The sequence below is a fragment of the Manacus vitellinus genome, unplaced genomic scaffold (genome assembly GCF_001715985.3).
Source record: "Manacus vitellinus isolate BGI_N305 unplaced genomic scaffold, ASM171598v3 scaffold_20_pilon, whole genome shotgun sequence".
Taxonomy (NCBI): domain Eukaryota; kingdom Metazoa; phylum Chordata; class Aves; order Passeriformes; family Pipridae; genus Manacus; species Manacus vitellinus.
Genome location: NW_021939471.1, coordinates 3276652 through 3298713, shown reverse-complemented (window position 1 = coordinate 3298713; position 22062 = coordinate 3276652). Strand labels below are relative to the sequence as shown.

At 40.4% G+C, this 22062-nt stretch overlaps 1 protein-coding gene across 1 annotated transcript in view; it reads right to left on the bottom strand.

Moving 5' to 3' along the window:
- Positions 1 to 22062, bottom strand: part of SPAG16 (sperm associated antigen 16) — a 269751-nt gene that overhangs the window by 80698 nt on the left and 166991 nt on the right. Inside the window, exon 11 of the mRNA XM_029959592.1 lies at positions 12144 to 12287. Within this exon, the coding sequence (XP_029815452.1) occupies positions 12144 to 12287 (144 nt within the window). The remainder of the gene's footprint in view (positions 1 to 12143; positions 12288 to 22062) is intronic.

Genomic DNA, 22062 nt, shown 5'->3' with positions numbered 1-22062 from the left:
GTTCACCTTCTTGATTAAAACCTCCTTAAGGCTACTTTGCACTTCTAGAGTGACTGTCTCACATCTGCAAAAATTTAAATATAACATGCTCCTGCTACCAAAAAGTGTGACAGTATGGCATACACGAATTTCCAGACAACAAACTCAAGTAATTCATAAACAAGCTTCAACTTAAAAAGTCCTGCACATTTTAAACAGTTTTCCCTTTCTGATCTGAGTACTGGCAACAGAAGCTGCCTTATCCAACCATACACAAATCCCATGTCACCTGCTACCCTTCCCACTTCTCTGACCTGCTCATCTCTGTCCCAGCGCACAAATATCCATTTTTTCCAAGGTTTTGGCCCACTCTAAACACAGTTTGTAGTTCTACATTCAGGATCATCATAATGATCTTTTATTTCCACAAGAATGGTCCCAATGGAGGTTACAAACCACACCGAGCACAGTCAGGTCTGTCCCATTCAAACCCAACACCCTTCTAAGATCAGCTTGGTACTCCCCCCAAAAACAGAATGTGTTACCAGTCACTGCAGGCCAGTCTCCTGAATGTATAAAAAATGGGTTAGCTGCCATCATGTAATGTAATTAGAAGTAGTTAAATGAGATTCTAAAATCATTTAGGCACCTGGTAGAAGGTAGTTTTTAGTACACATAAAATTGCCTTTTAGGAGGCTTTGGAAGTGCATACCAGGTAAGGAATAAAAATTAAAAAGATAAACTAGTTACAATACTTGGAGATTAGATGTAGCAAAATGTATGTCAGCAGGACAGCAGGCACTATAGATAAGATTGAGAGAGCAATGAATTATTACCTTTTTAAAAATTTTTTTAATTAAAAAAATATGATGCCTTTTCTAAAAGCTTTCTGCCAGTGCATGTCCAGCATCCCATGACAAAATTATACACCCATTTAGCCTGGGCTAGGAGCATCCTGGCATCCAGTTTGAAGCAGGGAGCTCACGGGAGCCTGGCCAGTGATACCTCCAACAATTATGAAAGCTGCTTATGCTGAATGTGTTTCTGGGTCCAGGTGTGCCACCATCCTGTATGATACTGCAAAGTAAATTGTCCTCCATTAACTTCATGAGAAATAATTTTTTACCTGAAATCAAATATAATGAGAAAACATTGCAAAACTACCATATTTTCTGGAAATGGCATCTATTCTGTACCATTCCAATACTCTCCCTCAAACAATGCCAATGTAAGTTAAAGTCTTCCTGTACACTATTATATTTTTAAAATAATGTATTTAGCCCACATAAAATCATGCACACTACCAATCAATAGCCATAACATACATTAAGCAGTGTGCTATTACTGTGTGATACTTCATCTCAACACCCATCCCATCCAGCACGGGTCATTTTTCCTCCATTGGAATGACTCCAAACCCTCAAATTTTAATGAAGGGCTGTTGAAGCAGGGAAAAATGAAGTTTGGAAGGAGTTCAGACACATGAATTCCATGTACAGAACAGATTTATGACCTATATTAACAACAATAATCCAGTGTCACAGTTCCTCTGAAATGCAAAGTGGTGGATAAGTCGTTTCAAATCCATTATCATCCCCGAATGGTGGTCCAGTGATGCCTAATTGCAACCAATAGCCAGTAATGAACCACAGTCATTAATCCCATCTGCATGTTTGTACAAAGCATCATTTTTAAGCTGCATATTCATATGCAGAGAGAGTTCAGTGAGTGCACAGAGATTTCACAGCCTGTGGAAAGTTCTGCACTGGGATTTGAACATTTCCCAGGCGCTTGGAAGAACATTTAACTCACACTGTGTAGTGATTTTGACAGTGTAGCCCAAGAAAGCACACAGGACAGTGCACTAGCCTAGTGTTTGTAAGATCATCATTTGGGGCAAATGATGATCTTACAGAGCCATGCTCTGGGGATACAGGAACATAACTCAAAAGCAGGGAATTAGTTAATGGAGACAGTGATCGATAACAAGTCCCAGAGTGGAGGAGGAATGGAAATGCTGAACGTGAGCAGAGTCCTGGGTCGGTACAAAAAAATCAGGATACCAAAATGAATATCATCTTTCACCCTTTCTGTGAAAAGCTTTGCATGAAAACTCAGTGTTGATTCACACGGCCATGCAGCCCAACACCAGACTGCTCAAGAGAGGGGGGAAACCAGGAAACCTGAAAGCCTCAAACCCGACAGTTCTCCAGGCTGATCTAAACTGTGGCCTTCTCTCTGTCTTACCCATTTGTTTTATACACACACTCCTCAAATGCACAGAAAACAACTACCACAAGCTAAGAACTTGGTTCCACACCCGCCTCCTTCAACAGTCAAACAGGTCCTGAAGCTCAGTCAGGCAACTTCCCCTGTTACTTGTGCTATTGCAACTGTCTTGTACCCAAACTTATCCAAATTACTGCAACCACACAGCTTGAGGGGAAACACAGAAATACAACATATAAATGGCTGTGCAATTCATATCTGGAGCTTGCACTCAAGACAAAATTTTGTAAGCACTCTAAATATTTGGGGGTTATTTCCAATTCAAATATCTGAGATATTGCCTCAATTGAATTGCCATTCTCTAGTCAACTCTAACACTAATGTTTGTTATTTTAACAGCTGCACTTTAGGAAGGACTCATTTTAACAATATAACAAACATGGATATCTCCTTAGCCACTCCACTAGAACCCTTGCAGCAGACTTGAGGGAAAATACAATTGCCTTTATTGCACAGAGGAAAGCAATAATGAACCAAGGATGTTAAAGGCATCAAGATTATAATTGCACTCAGAGAGACATAACATGAGAGATTCTATTAGGAGAGATGTTTTGACGTGTATAACAACTCTGAGCAGAATGACAGCAACATGTTCAGGATCAGCAGTGGAACTGAGACTCACCAACCCAGGGAGGCAGACAGCTCTCTGCAATTCCAGCTCCCCATCCTCAAACCAGTGTGCTGATGAAGCCAGAAGAAAACCTAAACTACTCAAAATCTGAACCCACCACAGTGAAAAATATTTTTTTTTCTCATAACCTAAATAAATAATCAGCAAAACTGAATTGCTTCTGGTGACTCCCAGGCAGGAGCTGCAGAAATGGAAAATCAGGGAGATGTGCAGGAAAAGGAACCAAGAACTCCTTGTAGAGCAGGCAGATTTCTGCAAAACTTTCACAGAACATATTCATGGCTTCACTGAAGCTGAACTAATAGGTTTAGAAGTATCCCATTTTATTGGTACTCTATAAAGAGATTTCAACTGCATATTCCTCCTCCCTTTCTCTGTCAAAGTGGTTGTCACAGAGAAATTACTTTCTTTCACGTAAACACCAGATCTAATTACCCACACAGCTGATCAGAAAGTTTCCTCCTAATTTCTAAGTCAAAACAATCACATCAAAATATTACTGAATTTGAATAATTGAATAAAGTTTTGCCATCAAGAGAAAGATTAACTTGACACCTGTTTTGTGAAACTGATAATCACAGTATCTTTTCAACTAATAATACATTGGTTTAAAGATCCCAGTATTAAACATGGCTATTGTCAGGCCTAAAATTCAAATGATCAGAATGTAGCACACAAGACAAACACTTAAGAAAAATAAGATAATTTCTACGCAAGCAAAGCATTCAGTACATTTGAAAACTATTTACTTTGTGGACAAGCATAAAATCGAAACGAGAAATCCTGAAGATAAGGTAGTTAAATAATAAATTAAATAGCACTATACAAAGACTAGCTAACTTTTTATTCCCACTTGGAGTTCCAATGTATCCAGGGTCACACACTGTGGGTGTGAAGACTGAGGCCTTTTTGAAATTCAATGAGTGTGTAAAGCCACCTGTGAAACCACAGTGCAGCTTCATCAAAGGGCAGCATTTTATCACAATGTGTATTTTTCCTGTAATTATTTCAAATATACATTTGAATCGCTCAATAGGAGCGTTGCTGCTTCTGCCAGCCCATTTCCTCCCTTTCCTCTCCACAAGTGCCCTCAGCACTTCTCTCTGAATTATTGTAATGGAGATATTATTAGTGAATCACTGACTCGGAGTGGTCAGTATTGCCACCAACTAAGAAACAGAAGCCAAAGGTAGTTTTTCATTAAAGCCTGGTCATTCTGGATGAAAAGTGGAGCCTATTCAGTAACCACACTATGGAACTGCAGACTGTTTGCTTTTTAAAATCAATATAATGACAGACTCTTAAGGTTCCTGACATAAAAGAAAGAACGTGCATTTTGTCCTGAGTTTTGAATGGATTTCCAGTTTTGAATGGATTTCAAGGACAGTTCTGGTAATTGAAGGATATATTTAAAAACAGAAAAAGTGATGCAAAGTCAAAATACATTTTGGTAATTAAAGCACCTGTGACTCAACTTCAAAATCCATAAAATGGTAACATTATTTTGGCCTTTCTATTGATTTGGAAACCTACTTCTGTAAAGGAGAGCTAAGATCCACTAATGGCCTATTAATGTTTCTGAAGTCAAACCTTCCAGGTGGCAGCTGGGCTGCCAATACAACCACCTCAAAGTCAGAAGATGAGAAGGACTGGGGTAAAGGAGACACCTGATGATTTGGCAACAAAGAATATCTCCACAAGTCTGGACATCAGCCGGGCCCCCTGACCTGTGTAAGGAAATGCTCCTCGGCATGGCAGGAGGGGCAGAAAAAAGGCAATTTCTGAAGAGCAAATCAGGATCTAAATATGTAGTAAAGCTGTAATTATCAGCCCATATTTTCCAAAAGCACATTGCAGAACTGAGCTCTCTAAAGAAAATGAAAATGAGGTACAAACACTGCTTTTTCTTGAAACAGATACTCACCAATAGTTAACACAGCTCTCTGAAATTATATATAACATACTTTATGCACATATATACATCTCAAAACCCCACAGAGAGTAACCAGGAGTTGCACGAGCCAGAAGAGATTAGTATGGGTAGAAACATTTGGTTTGTGGGTGTGGGTGGAAGGGGAAAAATTTTAATCGAATCCATTACCTGGTTATTGATTTCTCTTTGCCAGACTGATCCTGTGGAATACTTTATAAAGCCTTTGACATTGAGACATTTGGCCAAAGATATTGGATTAGACTAAGCAAAAGCAGAGCTTCCCATGTAATCTCTCATATTTCATTTATATGTGATTTATTCCTTTGTCCAGCAGAGGCTTTTTATTGATAAAAATAATGAGATTGAGAATCCCAAAGGAAATCTAATGCCCACCCAAACATGTTTTTGAGGTAAAAATAGTAGGCTTTGTAGGCTAGAGAGAGAATGATGTTATGAGAACACTGTTTCCTTGTATAAAAAGTATGAGGCTTATCAAAGATTTTGAAACAAACAAATCTACTTTTGAAATTAAAATTTTGCTGTACTTGAAAACATCAAGCACCTGGTGAATACCCTGCACTGGGGAACTGCCTGAAAGACTTCTGAAATAGTTTTTTCTTTGCAGAACAAATGAATACAACTTTTTTTTTTCTTTGGATTCCTGTGTTGGCTCAGTTTGACAAAATACCTTAAAAAATGCCTCATCTGCTAAATAGGATGTGTTACATAAAGCCAGTTAGGTGACCGAAAATTAATCATGCCACTCAAAAGACATTTCTAACCACTGGCAAATTTAATATGTGATCTGGTAACTAAAGACTTTGTTAAACTAGAAAAGAATTCAAGAGTCTCTAAAAAATTAAATCATTATGCCTTTTCATTAAATAGGTGCTCAAAAGTCCTAAGTAAAATGTACAGACTATTTAATATTTCTTTAATAACTGTCAGTAGTATAAAACCCACCTGTTTCTGCAGCAAGCCCTGAATTAGGTTTTAAAGTCTCTATTTCAAGGCATAAATCAAAATAATTCTGTTCCACTGATAGCCCATGGAGACCTTTGTGATTAACATGAGTTTTACAACTGTTCCTTATGTTAATGCTTAGAGTGTAGTGGTTTTCAAGTTTCAGCCTTGTTTAATGTATAATGTGAAATTCACCATTTATCACTCAAAAAGCAGCAGAAAAAGTGTTCTGAAGCTCAGTGTCCATGGAGCTTTTATTCATGGGAATCTTCACGATCCTTTCACTGAGAGGGCCATAAGTGTGGTTGGCTCAGTGGTCAGACAGGAGGGGGAAGGCTCATGTTTCCCTCCTCCTCCCTTGGCTCCCAGGTGTGCACAGCAGCTGGTGTGACTGCTAACCCAGCCTGGGCAGGGGCTCTAAGGGATGGGTGGCAACAAAACACAACACCTTAAAATCACTGACTCCAAACCTTCACTTCTGCCCACTGACAGATTTTTTGCAGAGCCCCAAAGCCTATGTGAAGTCTCTAATAAGAAAGCTCCTGCAGTAGCACAGTCAAATCCCACGGCTTAATGTTACATTACAGTTCCATACAGATAAATGTTGCTGCATTTAACTAAAGCAAACAAACATTAGATTGTAGCAACATTTTGTAGATCCTGGAATCATAACTTAAGCAGTAACTGTTCTGGAAGTCTCCCTAGTTTCACCAAATAAGTACAGCATCAAAACTTGGAAGTCAGGACATTAAACAAAATGGTATAATAGATAATTCCTGCTTCTTCTCATCAAAATAAAAATGAATCTAAGCCTGGCACTAGGAATTATTAAAGTATGAGGGGAATATATTTGAAGTTAGTAGAATTCTTTAAATTATCCCATTACTGTGACTAAAGAACCTACTCTTCTCAATACGTCATGAAGTGCTTTTCATTTGCCCAGGCTTCATGGGCCATGTACCACTTTAGTTATTTAAAAAATACTATTTGCAATATGTAACTAAGAAGAAAGCAGCCTTTTATCTTTAGTATCAGATTTCCTGTTTTAATCTCTTCATACCCTGCAGATGTTTCTCACCACACACTGGTATCTGAGAGCATTATGACTGTCAAGAAGATGCATAAACACCCACCAGTGATGGGACCCTCCTCACCAGTGCAGTCTGTAGGGAGCCAAGAGCTGTAGAGGTGATGGAAGAACAGAGAGGCACACTCCCTTCTTGTAATTCACCTTGATAATCAAAGCACTCCGGGCTCTCAAACTACCAAAGTGTGTCCACTGTGAAATTCTGAAACTGTACTTGTACCTGCCAAGCTGTCAAGTCTGATTTTTGCTCCTCAGTGTTTCTCTCCTCCAAGCATAAAATCCTCGGAGATGGCAGCAAGCAAGGAGCAGTGTCAGATTGGGCCTGTTACCTCTCCACATCTGATCATGGAAACCCAGCCTGCCTCTCCTTTCTGAATTTTGCCCCTCGCTCCCATCACTCCTCAGAGCTTTCTCCACACTCTCCCTTCCCTCCTCAATTACTGTTCTGTCTGGCTTTGCAGTCTATCCTTTTTTTCACACTGAAATTCATCTTGGGATAGTTTAACAAATGATGATAAGATTAAAAAAAAATTAAAATCATGTAAAAAACCAAAATCAGGGACTTACCTAAGCAAGGATTCATTTCCATTTCAAAGTTTATTCTGACTTCGGTTCTGCTCAGGAATTTGCTTTTTAAAAAGATTTTATAAAGACTTTTTTTACAAGTTTTTATAGAATGAGAAAGTCATTTGCATTCTGATAGAATCTTACACATTTTCCCATTTATCAGTCACTGCTCTTAAAAACTTTGAGCAAACATTATTACCCTGGCCCCCTTCTCTGGATTGCCAGCAACACTTAGTTTTGAGAGGCCACCTCAGTGCTCAGTCACCCACAGCATTGCAGATTTCAAGCAGGGAAGAGGTTCTGAGCACCCAGCTGCATTTTCCAACTCGTATCCTGTGTTCCCTATCTCAAGCCTTAAATTTCCACTAGAAACACAGGGTGAAGTCAAGAGCAAACTTCAGCACTCAGGGCTGCCGAAGTGCTGGCTGATATAAGTTCAGCAGTGACTTCGTGCTCAGAGAGACCTTGGTTTTAGAGGCAGTTGCTCAGAGCTTTCTGCCCACCAAAGGTTCATAAATGTTGCACTGCTCACTGCTCATAAACCCCAGTCACTGAGGAAGCACCAACATCACCACCCCTCCACAGCCTGCTCCCATGTGCTACAGAATCCCCCGAAAAGCTTCTGGTGTCAACTTAAGCCCACACGGAGTTGCTGTTCCCTCCTCAGTTCATTTAAGCCCCTCCCATTTGTCACGTCCATCCTCAGTATATTCTGCTAATTCCTTCTGCACTCTCCCTCTACAAGGTTGTCTTTCTCCTCTACCCATGCACAGATTTTCATCTGAGTAACATCACCTTCTTCACCTCTGAGAAATATGACCCAGAGCTGCCTCTGTTCTGACACAAAGGGGTTGTGCTTTCAGCCCAGCACCTCATCTTTCTCTTGCATCTCCTCATTGGAACCTTTTTCTAGGATATCAAACATTACCTACCTTTATTTTGATGTTTGATGCATTAATGTACTTACCATCTTTTTTATTTTACAAATTACTGAGGAAACAACATGGACCTTCAGTTTTCCAATAGCAACAGAATGTATGGAAAATCCACTGAAGGTAACTGCTGTGGCAATTTTTATATAATATTAAACAAACTGATAGCTGTTTTGATTTCTTTCCTCAGTAACTGTGAGAATTGCAATAGCAACAGCAAGAATGGTCTTAGGTCAACAGGACATAAAAGGAGTTCACAATTTGACAACTTTCAGTGCAAGTTTTAAATAGCTTTAAGAACCTACAGTTTGTACTTCAGTTCAGAAATTCATTGTATTCCACTGACCCAAACAATGTCTGCATGAAAAGGGGTACAAACATTTTAGAAGAATTGACTTGATTAATATTTATGAATATATTAAGGACATTACATATTGTACCAGCCCACATGCAGGGCAAGAATACAGTATTTTACTGCTCACTGGGATTTATCAGTCATTAACACACACCTCTGCTATGTTGCAGAGCTTGATACTTTAGCCACCCAGGAAGGTCAGTAATAGAGATAAATAAATCTAGTACATGCCATGAGACATCAGTGTAATTAGAGTGTGGTTCTTAAAGGTGCAGCATTAACATCCTCAGCTTATTCTAGAAACTGGCAGAAGATGCAGATTTTTTTTTTGTCTGCTATTTCAAATACTTGAGTCACCTGGCATGCACAGGTGCACTCCACTGCTCTTCTCCAGCCCTCTAGATTCCTAACACAAAGCCTCTGTGTACGACTGCGGCAGGAGTCATCCTGACTCCTTCACTCCTTCATATATATTAAAGGTAAGCTGGAAAATATTGAATTTTCCAACAGTGACAGGAACTTGGAAGGGCTAATTCATCTGCAAAGCACTATTCAGCCAGACTGGAGCAGAGACATTGTTTGTTTTTGAAGTCTGACCAGTTGTCACCTGAGCTTCAAAGAAGGGAGCCCTGTTCTCCTCCCTCCTCCCAGCTGCCACACGCTGTAGATGACGGGACCTCTTTGAAGTTTTACTTCTATTTTAAAAGCTTAAGGCAAAATCCTACTCTCAGATGTGCAGGGAGCATCACAACACCACTGCTCTGCTCTCCTCACATGCACAAAGCCAGCCTGCTGCCCTTCATCTCTTGTCCTGGGGGGAACTGAGCCCCTCTGCACACACGACACAGCGCCAGCCTCTGGAGCTGCAGCAAACCAGGCCCCCTCACCTCACCCTGCCTCCAGCAGTCAGGAAGGAGAGGTGCTGTCCAGAATAAATAACTGTGCAATGAAGAACAGCATCAGCAGGGTGGGGAGGAAAAAGAGACTCCTCCATCCCACCAATGTCAATCCTCATCACTATAATGTACCAATCAATGGGAAAGGTCCAGGGCCTAAAACATCCCTGTACCTTGTCATCGCTGGTTTCTACTACCACCATTCTCTCATGGCTCTCAGAGATGCTGAGGATACATAAACCCAACACCACTTTAGCTTCAACTTTATCTATCTTCACAGCTACCAGGGAGACTTGCAGCTTTACTCCTATGTACACAGTGGTGCTACACAGACATACCCAGGAAAGACCCTTGCTCAAGTAATAATGCACTGTGAGCATATAAAAAACAGATTCCCAGGATTTAAGTAATTTGTATGTGCAGAAGCACCAGTTAAATTCCCATCATAGCTCTAGATTTGTTTCTCCTCAGGTCATTAGTGAGTGGGTGCCAGTGTGTGGATTCTCATGATGCTGTACAAAGATGATCTCAAAGCAGACTTGTGGCTGCACGCTGAATACTTCTCAGACCAGAGATGGAGATTGTTCTAGACCTGATCTTACAGAGAGAGAGGAGAAATGATCTAACAGAGGACAAAAAGGAAAGACTGCAGAAGTGTGGGAGTTCTACCTAGATCATGATGTAATAGCCCAGTGGCTCAAAAATGTTTTTCTTTTCCACTTTTGGATGAAAAGTAATTTTAAATCTGTAAAACAGTAACAAAACTGGAGGTTAACTACATTTGATTCCAGGAAAAAAAAAAATCTATTAGAACTTTTAATTTTAACTTAATTGGTTTTACTTCCAGAAAATACTGATATATAGAAGTCCCCTATTAAAAAAAAAAGATTAAATGTCTTCTGTCGCATTATATATATTTTATGCAGTAACAGAAGACAATATTTTAACAGCAATAATTCTGAATCACTCCAGAGCATTCAGCAGGAGTCAATTCATACTGCAAGAGAATAATGATGTACCTCAACTCATTTTAATTTCAATAATTGAATGAGAAATAGGAAGGCCTATTGAAAGGACTGTATTCTGGTCAAAGACTAATGAGAAAATAGTTTTGAGTCTCTGAGTCAGCGGGTGTCATGGTAACAATGCATTATCGAAATCTGATTAGCATGCCCAGCAGCTTTATAAATGATAACATGCTCTTCTAATTGTATTTCCCTTTCTTTCCCTGTGATAAGTTTTATATTCATAACAGGTAAGAGGTAAGGCAGCATTCTGTTTATCTTCAAGTTTAAACTTAGGATGTCCAGCATGCTCCCAAACTCTGTGAAATCTGTCATTCACTAATAGAAAAATTTTCCTACCACGTTAAAATAAGAAGCTGAGCCTTCTACTTCTCTCCTCCTGTATTCTGTGCAGTTATTTAAGATAAATATTATTCTCTTCTTTTAAATATATATAATTACTTATAAGGATATATACATGAAAAAGAGAACACTGTGAAAAAACACAAGCATCTTAAGAAAAAGCCTATGTTTCATAGGAGTAAGTGCATTTTTAATTTATTCCAGAAAGCATGACTCCATGTTCTTGAGGTTTTGAAAAGAGGGAGGGGATTTTCTTGTGTTTAGAAGATTTGTGTGCCTTTGCTATCTCATTACAAACTCAGAAATCAGGAGGAACCATGAAATTAAATACGATATATTTCCTCCTCATGAAGGAAAGAGCTAATATTGCTTCATAAAATAAACACCATGAAAACACAAGGTTGAAAGCTTAGTAATGCTCCTTTTACAACTGAACCTCAGGTGAATAGCCTGGTAGACCGTTATTATTTTAACAGCAAAGAACTCTATTTTAACTGCAGCCTCACAAATCTCATGCAAAATAATTTCAATATGTAGAAGCTCAGTCTTATCAAATGGACTTTTGTTTTGACAGTAAAATGGAGTTCTATTTTTCAACAGAAAAGACCAAAAAAATGGACTTCATGTTTGCCCTATTTCCATGACCCTTGTAACTTAAATATTTAATTTTTATTTTCAGTGTTCACTTTCATTTATTAATTCAGCTTCAGATCCATATGATGAAAGAGCAGGAAAGCTCATATTCTTATTTTCTAGGTAAACTCGAATACTCTTAGTCATATGACAAATAATGCCTAGTACAAGACATAACTTTTCTGTATTATTAATAGCAGAACTGTGTTTGCCACAGTGCATGAATATGGAGAAAATAAATACAGCAAGAGCTAAAAAGCTCACTACTCCTTGTAACATGCACTGGCACGTGGACAGAGTTTAAGATGTACAAAATACTAAAAGCAATCAATCTTAAGTCAACACACCGAAAGCCAGAGGAACATTTATCTACATGTTTGGAAATTCAGCAGAGAGCGCTGGGCTACCCTGAGAACAGAAAGGCATCAGAGCAGGCCAGTGAACAGAGAGAGAGCAAACAAGGACTCCCCAGGAGGGATCAGTGCTGCTTCAGGGGGCTGCCTGCACTAACCTGGGACGGAAGCAGCAGCCCGAGAGCCAGTCAGTGTGACCTTCGCCGGTCATGAGGAGGTTCCCGTCGGGCAGGGCCCACATCTTCCAGAGGTGGTCATCGCTGCCAGTCACTACGATGTCTTTTCGGGGGTGTAAAGCCAAGCTGCAGGAGAAGAGAAAAGCAGGTTATGGTCTGACTCCATTTCATTTTATGGGAAATACACAGCAGTGAGATCCATCAGCTCAGGGCAACAGCCAGCGAGAACTCGGATTCCAGACGGACTGAACAAGCAGTGATGCTTTCTATGCTCCTAAGAATTTAAAATACATGCTCTGGGGATGAGCTTCTACTGCTACTGAAGAAAACAACAAAACAGGACTGACTTCTGTGAAACCAGAATTGTTTTCACACTTTTTTGCAGTTCCAATTAATTAAAACGCTCAAAAAGGCTTTAAAATACCTTGTGAGGATATGTTCTTACAAATGTGCAACAAGGGTAACACAGGAGCAAGCTGTACCAACACTAATCACTTCCTACACCCAAAATAACTCCAAAAAGCATTGCCATGTCAGCCTGCTGCCTGTTCTTCCTCCACCCCCCACCACTGTGTCCACAGCTGTAAAGTCTCCTAGCACTGGGAAATAACTCAAATGATAATTACAGTCCAGGAGCTACAGTCATTGCCATCACTTCAGCACCTATTCACTGGGACTAGGTCTGAAAATCCATTTCAATTCTGTAGTCAAAATGTGTTACATGTTTTCACTTTTTAATATGTCGCATGCTGCGATGTAGTGGAAATCAGACACTTAACACACCCCTGTACTAAAAACTCAGTTTATTTTTGATTTAGCAACTGTAGCGCAGCTTAAAATGGATCCAGGGAAGAAAATCAATCTGTTGGAAAGATAAAAAGTAGTGTATTTCATATTGATTTGGTTATTTGATTCAAATCATTGTAAAGCCTTAATATTTGTTGAACATCAAAAAGTTCTAGTAGTTGACTTTAGTCCCACGAGCAGATTATTTAAATAGATTAAATCTGGAGTTTGGAATCGAAATGCAACAATGGGAAGAGGAATCATAACCTGCATGTGCACCTATTTTAGTTGTGCATCAGAGCCGACAGCTTGGACAGAAAAATGCTTCTTAAAACAGAATGAGAGTAGAGAGAGATGATGCTAAGCACCCAAATGGGAAGAAAAGAGAGAACTCAGAAGGTACGCTATTATAAAAATCTCTTTTTTACTAGTACCTTTCTCCTGCACTCAAATTATTTCATAAAATTCCTAAACCAGAACCACAGCTTCTACTATACTGGGAAAAAATAATTACCTCTCTCAAAGCCATGCTAAAACCACATTTTATGTGAACTAGATTTTCATCAGAAAACACATCTATTCTTGTAGTTTAAGGTCTAGTCTAGGAAGATTCTTACAGATTCATCAGATGAATTTATATTCTTGACTGAGGTGCCTGGGTTTTACTCATTCTCTAGTTTCTTAGAGAGAAAAAGCAATGTTTTCTATCTTTGCCCAAAGAGGATAAACTCCCTTTGCATTTATAGGGGGGGAAAGGAAGGAGGGAATGATGCTATTTAAATTCTCCAGAGAGGCACAGAAAGCAGTTGTATCACTTAGATGGGCCACAACAGATATCTAGAAGAGCAAAGAGGGAATAAAGATAAAAGGAGAGAATTAAAGGCTGCAAGAAGGCACCAGTGGCCTGCAAACTACAGGAGTACAGCTGTCCCAGAATCCTTGTGCTACTGGAAACCTCTGAAGCCCCCACCATCCCACTGCTGCTTTCTGCAGCAGGCACAGGCGCGTGGCATTGCTACCCTGGCCACCACTGACAGGAGACCAACTTCACAAGAAGATGAGCAGAGTAATAACTACAAACAACAATCCACCAGGGCTGCTCCACACACTCTCTTTCCTCAGCCCCTGGAACAAAGGTCCTTCCTCACCTGCCATGCACTGTCCAGAAGCAAGACCAGTGCAGGAGCCCCTGTTTCTTGCCGGCAGCTCCTCTGGGTGTAGCAAGGCAATGGCAAGGGAAAAAGAAGCACAAGTGGATTCAGGAAGACCAGGGAGGGAGAAAAGGGTGCCACTGCAAAACCACTGGCAGCACGTGCCACTGAAGGAAGCTCAGGCCTGTCTGTGATGCAGTTGCAAGGCTGGACTTTTCCAGTTTGGGATTAACTTTAAAATTGTGTTATTTGGAGAAAACAGACAAGTGAACAGAGTCATATGGATCCAGCTTCTTCTACATTCTTCTCTTAATCTGCTTCAGGTACCTTCCAGTTTTTCCCCCAGGTATTTCTGCTTTTAGTGAAGTGCATCTGTGTTGTGAAGACTTTCCATCAACTGTCTTAAATTCTTCCTAAACATCTGCCTTCTCAGTTCCCAAAGTGCACTACACCATCTAACTTAGATCACCTTCAGTTCACCTCTCATGCAAAGAAAAGTTAACCTAGAGGCTTCCTCCAGCCCCTGACTCACCTTGTGAACAGTCCTTACCCACTGGCCAGGCTGCAGCTGCCTAAGGATGGGAGCTGTGCTGTCATCCATCCTGCCTCAGCTCCCAGGAACATTTTCCCTATCCTTAACCCTCCCAAAACGCTTTCAGTCCAACTTTTGAAGTTCAAACTTCTTCAGTGACTACACATTCCTAAAGAGCTTTGAACAATCCATAAAGTGAATTTCATATGGGTGAAAATATCTTGCCGTCAGCATGAAGCCTGCAAATTTGTTTTCCACAGGCTTTTCTTTTAATTGGAGAGCTCTTGTAAAATGCTGCTGCCATCCAATGTTTTTTTTTTCCTCCATGCCATTTTTACAGGCACACAGTGAACACCATTTAATTAACAGCAAATTTGTGACATGACTGCTGTTGAGCTGCTTCTGAGAAAGGGAAGCCCATTCATCCAAAAGGCATTCTATATGCAACATTAATTAGGCACCCTTGTCTTCATTTCTGGCAATCCAGCATTGTATAGATTTTTGCTTCATCTCTGTTCACAGGGTCTAATTATTTCCAGCACAGAAGACTTCGGGTAGATTGGAACGGAAATCAATAATGGAACATGTGTGATAGGAACATTAGTTTTCTCCTCCTTCTCCTTTGGGATAAAGTGGGATCAGTGGAGTCTCAGCCAAGAAAAAAACAAACCCAACAAAAAAGCCTCTCAGAGATTTGCTGCTGTTGAGTATATAAATACCCATGTTTACACAACTCATTCTGGCATTATAAGATATTCTCATCTCTTCAGTACTTGCCATGGTAGATATATAGTACTCCCAGTAATTTGCTTTCAAAACAATCATCGATTATTTTAATTTATTTTGACTGAGCCATAAATAAAAATACGGTATCTTCAGATGCATAATACTTTCAATCTCAGCACGTACCACACTTGACCATTTCACACACATAAAATCAACCTTCAGGTCAAAAAGTGTTAAACCCAAAGCCACCTGGGTAACCTCAGCTGTGTGTTTAATACAAGCACTACACTGCACTGAGGCAGGGGAGAGCTCACATCTGTGTCCAGGAAAGCCTCCTGGCAATAAGATTTCTGAAACACTGGAACCAACAGCCATGTGCCATCATTAGCCCATTCTGGAAGCTCTCACACACCTACCACAGATTATCCAGGTAGATGACTTCCATCATGGTTATGAGAAACGGGCTGGGTGGTGCCTTGATGTCCCTTCAGGGCCTAAGACAGCAATGTTCCTACTGAGTCTGGTTAATTCAATGCACAAAACTAACAGTGCTTGTATGGGAAGGACAATTATAAAACAATAAAAGCATCACCTCAACCTAAGGTATAACAGCAGCCAAACCCCATTGCACAGAAGCAGAACAGTAAGGCAACCCCCTCCCAATTTAAAAACTATTTTACTGGCTAAAATGTCTCACAGAATCATATTCAGCCTTTTTTTACTACCTTCCTACAGATCTCAGAAGACTGCAGGAACAGGAGGCCAGAAATGAAAAACTAACCGGAAGAGTCTCAAAATTAGGCACTCTTAGAATGAAAAATGCAAAATTAATGACCAACTTAGTACTCTTAAGTGACTTATCCAAACCTCACCAACTGCTCTGTGGCAGAAACAAGGACAAAATCCAGTTTTCTGTGGTTTCACATATAGGAGTTACACAGAGAAGTATGTTCTCAATATAGACAGCATTTAGCTGCCAAATTCTAATACAGCATTGTACTGAATATTGCTTGTGATACACAATTTTTAGAACTTCATGATCTGATCAAATTTATTTGCATTTCCAGATACTGGCAAAGAGGACTGTTGTTAATGCCAGTAGCTGCTTTCAGCCCAGAAAGCTCTTCTGCTGCATTTCTTGCTCCAAAATGTGAGAGCAGCAGAGCTCCTCCAAGATTAAAAAAAAAAAAACAAACACATTTTTCCTAGTGACAGAAACATTTTAGCTAACATTTTCTTAAACAAACACTCAGCCTTGCTCACCATACCTAGCACAGGAAATTTTGGACTGAACAGTTACATTTGGGTGAAGTTATAAATGTCTGAAAATCTCAGTTTTATAGTGGAAACTGTTGGGAAATCACTGATATTTCTTTCTCTGCCATCAGGTTCTCTGGGTGTGTTGGAATGGCAGAGCAGAGCAGGTTTTAGTGGCAAGCATATAACATGCACTGAACTGTAGAGGATGGTTACAGCCTCAGACAAGAACAAATACGTGCCTAAATACAAGGGCATCAACAGCCCTACTGAAATCAGTGATATTGTTCACAAGCATATACTTAGTTATATTGCTGGACTGTGCCCTAAAAATATAAAGAATTTCTAAAAGCCAAAATATGATTCCAGCCCTGATTTTGCTGGACACCAGCCAGTTGTGCTGAGACAAAGGACACCATAACCAAGGTGTTAGGAACAGTTTCTGTGACAAGGGATGGCTGGACTGCACGACCTAATGACAATTTCCACCTTTGAGAACACCTCTGAGTTGCCACAAAGGTGCTCCCAACACCTCTGAGTTGCCACAAAGGTGTTCCCAACACCTCTGAGTTGCCACAAAGGTGTTCCCAACACCTCTGAGTTGCCACAAAGGTGTTCCCAACACCTCTGAGTTGCCACACACCTGCCGCCATCCAGCTTGGTCCCAGGAATGGCTGCTGCCTGAGGGGACTGGCACTGCTTCCCCACCTCCAGGCTTCAGGATCTAATCATAATCAGGGGCAAGCTCTAAAGTTATGACAGACAAAGAGGTAAAAACCACACAAAATAAATCAGATCAAAGAAAGGCTGATTTTTACCTCACAATGGACCGAGGTGGCAGCCGGCAGTCACAAAAATCTCCTCTCTTCAAGAGCAGAAAGCGAACAACAGAAAACACACAGTTAATCCCTCTGTCTGCAACACCTTTGGGCAATAACTCTTATGTCCCTCCTTGCCTAAGAAGTGGTGGATGACAACAAGGAAAACCAAGGCAAACAGCAGCATTCTGAGGGCAGGGACAGGAGGGGGCTCAGCCGCGCCCAGCCAGTGCCCCCTCAGCCCCACAGGGATATGGCAGAGCCACTCAGCAACACTGAGGGGCCTCGGGGTAAACACACTAAAAAAAGGGCAAAAAATGGGCAAAAAGGAGAAACCACAAGGGAAGGGAAAACCTGCTTCAGCACTATGGGGCTCCCGCGCTGCCTGCAGCCAGCGCGCACCAGAGCGGGTTTTCCTGACGGGAACTGTGGCCCATGGAGAGCCTATGGCAGAGCAGGCTTTTCCTGAGGGCCTGTGGCTGTGGGGAGAGGCCATTCCGGGGCAGGGCTGAAGAGTGAGGAGGAAGGAGCAGCAGAGAGAAGCTGCCGTGCACTGGCCATGGCCCGCAGGGAGGGAGAAGGGGCAGCAGCGCAGGAGCGGAGCTGGGGGAAGGAAAGCTGCTGCTTTCACGTCCACTGCTCACTTCCCAAATCCATTTTAATTGGCAATAAATGAAATTAATTTTCCCCAAGCTGAGTCTGTTTTGCCCACAACAGTAATTGGCCTTTATCTCAAACTGTGAACCTTCCCAGCCTGTTTTCTCCTCCTGCCCTGTTGAGGAATGGGAGCAAGCAAGCAGCTGGGTGGGCACATGGCCCTCAGCCACCATTAACCCACCAATAAATTAAAACTAAACACATCACAACAGCCTAATCAATTATTTTGCCTGCTACAATTTATCCTAACATGCCTTCTTGTAACATCAACTCTCTAATATAGTCATTTCTACCACCTTTTATATCTTGGCTTGAGTTACCCAGTCTCTGTACCTGCCAGCATTCTTTAGCAATAATTATAACCCTGACATTTAATTCAGGGTTTTATTATGCAATGGTAGCATAACTGAAAAGCTTTGCATTCCTGTTTAAGGTCTTAAAATTTATCTTTTCATGACAAAATGGAAGAGGAAAAAATGCTTTCAAAAGAGAAAGTAAGAGCTAAAACAAACAAAAAAAGGATAAAGCAAAAAAAAACCCACAAAAAGAACATAAGTAGGGGGAAGTACTCAGAGCACAAAGCTAATATCTTTTGTTTCATTTATGTAAATGCCTGTCTGGAAGTCAGTGATAGATCTCACTCACAGCAATGCTTAAAAAAAATCTCTGTCCTGTCTAGTGAAATTCCTGGCTGCTTCCCAAGCTCCTATGACTCAGGATTTGGGAGGGAGAAAACTTTCTTGGATCTCAACATACCTAAAGTTAACCTTCTAGACCGCCCAGCAGATCTTGGTACACCTTAGAAAATAATTAGAAAACAGTCTTCCAGAAACTTAAACCCATATTTCTAAAGGCTGAGCAACTTCCTAATTCACAGTGAGAGCTTATGTACTTACTCTAGTCACCATGCACACAAAATCTTCACTCTCAGCTGTATAGCAGCAGCAAACATATTTATTCCTGTGAAGTGGAATAAATTCACACATTTTCTAACGTGGCAAACCCAACTTTCTTCTCAACAAAAAACAACTTCGAGAAGTGAACACTCCATACAACAAATAAGTGTACTAAACACATCACTATAAGTCATTGATACAGACACAGTTGTGATAAATTAAGAACATCCATTTTGTGATGCTCTCTGATCACTTTCTCTTTATCCACTCCATCTGCAATTATCAAAAGGCATTTATTTGTATTAACTGAATGTTGTAACCTGCCTAGGTTTTGCTGCATTAGAACTGACTGTGCACATGCTGTGCCAGTATAAAATCATTTTCTTCTTAACAACAAAATTTGGCCCTGGATCAAACTGGAGAAAAATTAAAAACTATCCTGTCGATCTGCACATGTTTTCTGAGGTCTCAGTCCTTTGAAGATATATGCATATTCCTGAATTATGCAGTGCCAGGAGTCCTGCCGATTTCACAGCATATTAACTTAAAAACATACATAATCCTGTTCAAGACAGAGTCCTTAATCAGATCAGAGCAAGAGGATTTTTCTAGAACCTATATAATAAATTGTTTATGTTGTTGTAGCTTCGTGTACTGTGAACCTCTTCAACCTAAGGTTAAGCCTTTGATCTAGAGTGCCTGTAAATAACAATGGGCATGAATCTATATTACTTCTTAGAGAATCTTTACTTACTCCTTCCTTCCTTTTGCTTATAAGATTGTTGATAATTACTAATGGACAAAGAAAAAAAATCACTTAGCTTACAATGTCAGCTGTTACACATTACAGAAACAGCAAGTTTCTAACCTGCCTTAAACCAAAGCAGCAGGCAAGGAACACATCACCTTCCTCCACAGAGAGAACCACACTTTATCTTCAGTCTGCAGAATCCAGGGGGGGAAGGTGGGTTGATTTTTAAATTTATTTAAACTGTCATACAGTTTAGATGCTGACAAAGCTGTGCATAGAACAACAGATCAAATAGTTGGGGTATAGACTGAGAGTGCTATTAAAGAAACCAACTAACTCAGGAGTTGCTCCCTGTGACTGCAGCTCACAAGCTCTTATTTAATATGTATTTGAATCAATTTTTCAAGCTTAGTCAACTTAATAGGCACCCAGCATACTTTAGGGAGAAGTAATTAAACCAAAAAGAAAAAGAATGAAAGTAGCAACAAACAAGTAGATGCAATTAAAAAGTTCAAACATTGACATCCTTTCCTAATATCTCCCCTCTGGAGTGAAAGCTGTACTGCCACGCCTGAAATGATTTATACCATGATTCACACTGCCCGGCACCGTGTACTCATCTTCTGCTCCCTTCCTTTATGAAATATGCTACATCACTTTCTTTTAGGGAAAGGCAGCCCCGTGCAAGTATTAAATTACAGCATCCAAAATAGCACTGTAACAGGATTAGCTTAGATCTGCAGCATCTTGAAGCCAATTCTGAAAGAGATTGCAGCTCACGGGACAACTCTGCAGAGCAGCAGGGAAGCGGCAGAGAAAACCAGGGTCAGATGGTGCACAAACCTCAGCAATGGATTTCACACAGCACCCGTGGCTGGGAACCACTTCACAGGCAGAGAAACAAAGGGAAAGACAATCCAGGAAAATGTGCATAAAACCGTGCTACTCAATATATCACTGTTGCCTGTTTTTTTGACCTGTGTATTAGGTACTTGTTGGGTATGGAGATAATAGCTTGTCTTCCTTTGTAATGGAAGACAAACTGCTTTTCTAAAAGGCTATTCTAGCTTGACCAGCTTGAAAAGATGCAGATTGCTTTCACAAAAGCTTCTACCTGTGGCCTGGTTTGAATTAGTTATCATCATTACTGTTAGCAATTCCCAGACTTCTGTTGCATGGCAGCTTTTTCACAGACGATTAGGAGCAGTGTTGTGGTATAGAAGAGTTTGGAAGAAAAAGTACTTGAAACTTGCCACTTGGTAAATTCTGTTAAATTATGAGGGTTGATAAAGGAAAATATTTAAAAATATAATTTGCAGTTAGTGCATCAAACAGTCAACTCGCAATTCTAAATTAATAAGAAACCAAAGCATTAACTTCCAAGGTCAGTTTCCTGCCAGTGTTTTTTTCTCCCTTCTGAAGGCATGGAAGGGTGGGTATAATGCTCTGTGCTTTATTTCACTATGGTAATGCTGAAAAATGCTTCCATCTACAGAATTAATGGAAACTCTTGTGGGAAGAAAGTTACATAAATAAATAGTTTCTTCACAGTTAGGACTAAGAGGCAAAGTCAATAGCTATGAATCACATTCTTCCTCTGATGATCTTCCTAACCAGGCATATATGTATGAGGGAGAAATGGGTTCTGGGTTCAGAAAGGATCACAGTAATTCCCTGGTCTCATGATCTCCAAGCTGTAGCTGCAGCCCCTGGGGGCCTGCAAAGCCCTGCTGAGCAGCTTGTCTGCCCCAATGGCTGGGCAATTTTTCTCACCAGAGGCAGACATTCCACTTTTCCATGACAATTCAAGAGAAAAGTTTTTCAAGCTGTTTGCTCTGCTGTCATCTCCTGCACAGAATTACAGACACATACACTGAAAGGCATCATCTACTCCCCCTTGGGATGAGGAAGGATTGTGCAGACTCACCCAGCATAGATTTATTTTTAACTTCTCCTTGCAAAGTAGACTCCACAACACCTCTAGGTGGTTTTTTCCATGGTTCATGCTTCAAAAAGCATTTTCTAAAACACAACCTTCATCACGCTGAGTACAAATTACAAAGATTCCTCTTAATTATTCTCTCAGAAATATGGAGAACAATTTCTCTTTACATTTTGTCTTAAAATCTTTTTATGTCAGATGGTTGTTACTAACAATGTCTTAAATTAGGCAAACTCAATTATCTAACTGATGTAGTCTTCTAAAGCTTTTAGAAGTCATGACCAAACACAGTATATCAACTCAGACCTCACCAACCATAATTTGGAGTAATTACTCAATGTTATAGACACCACATCTGTCTTCCCACATCCCAGAACTACATTTC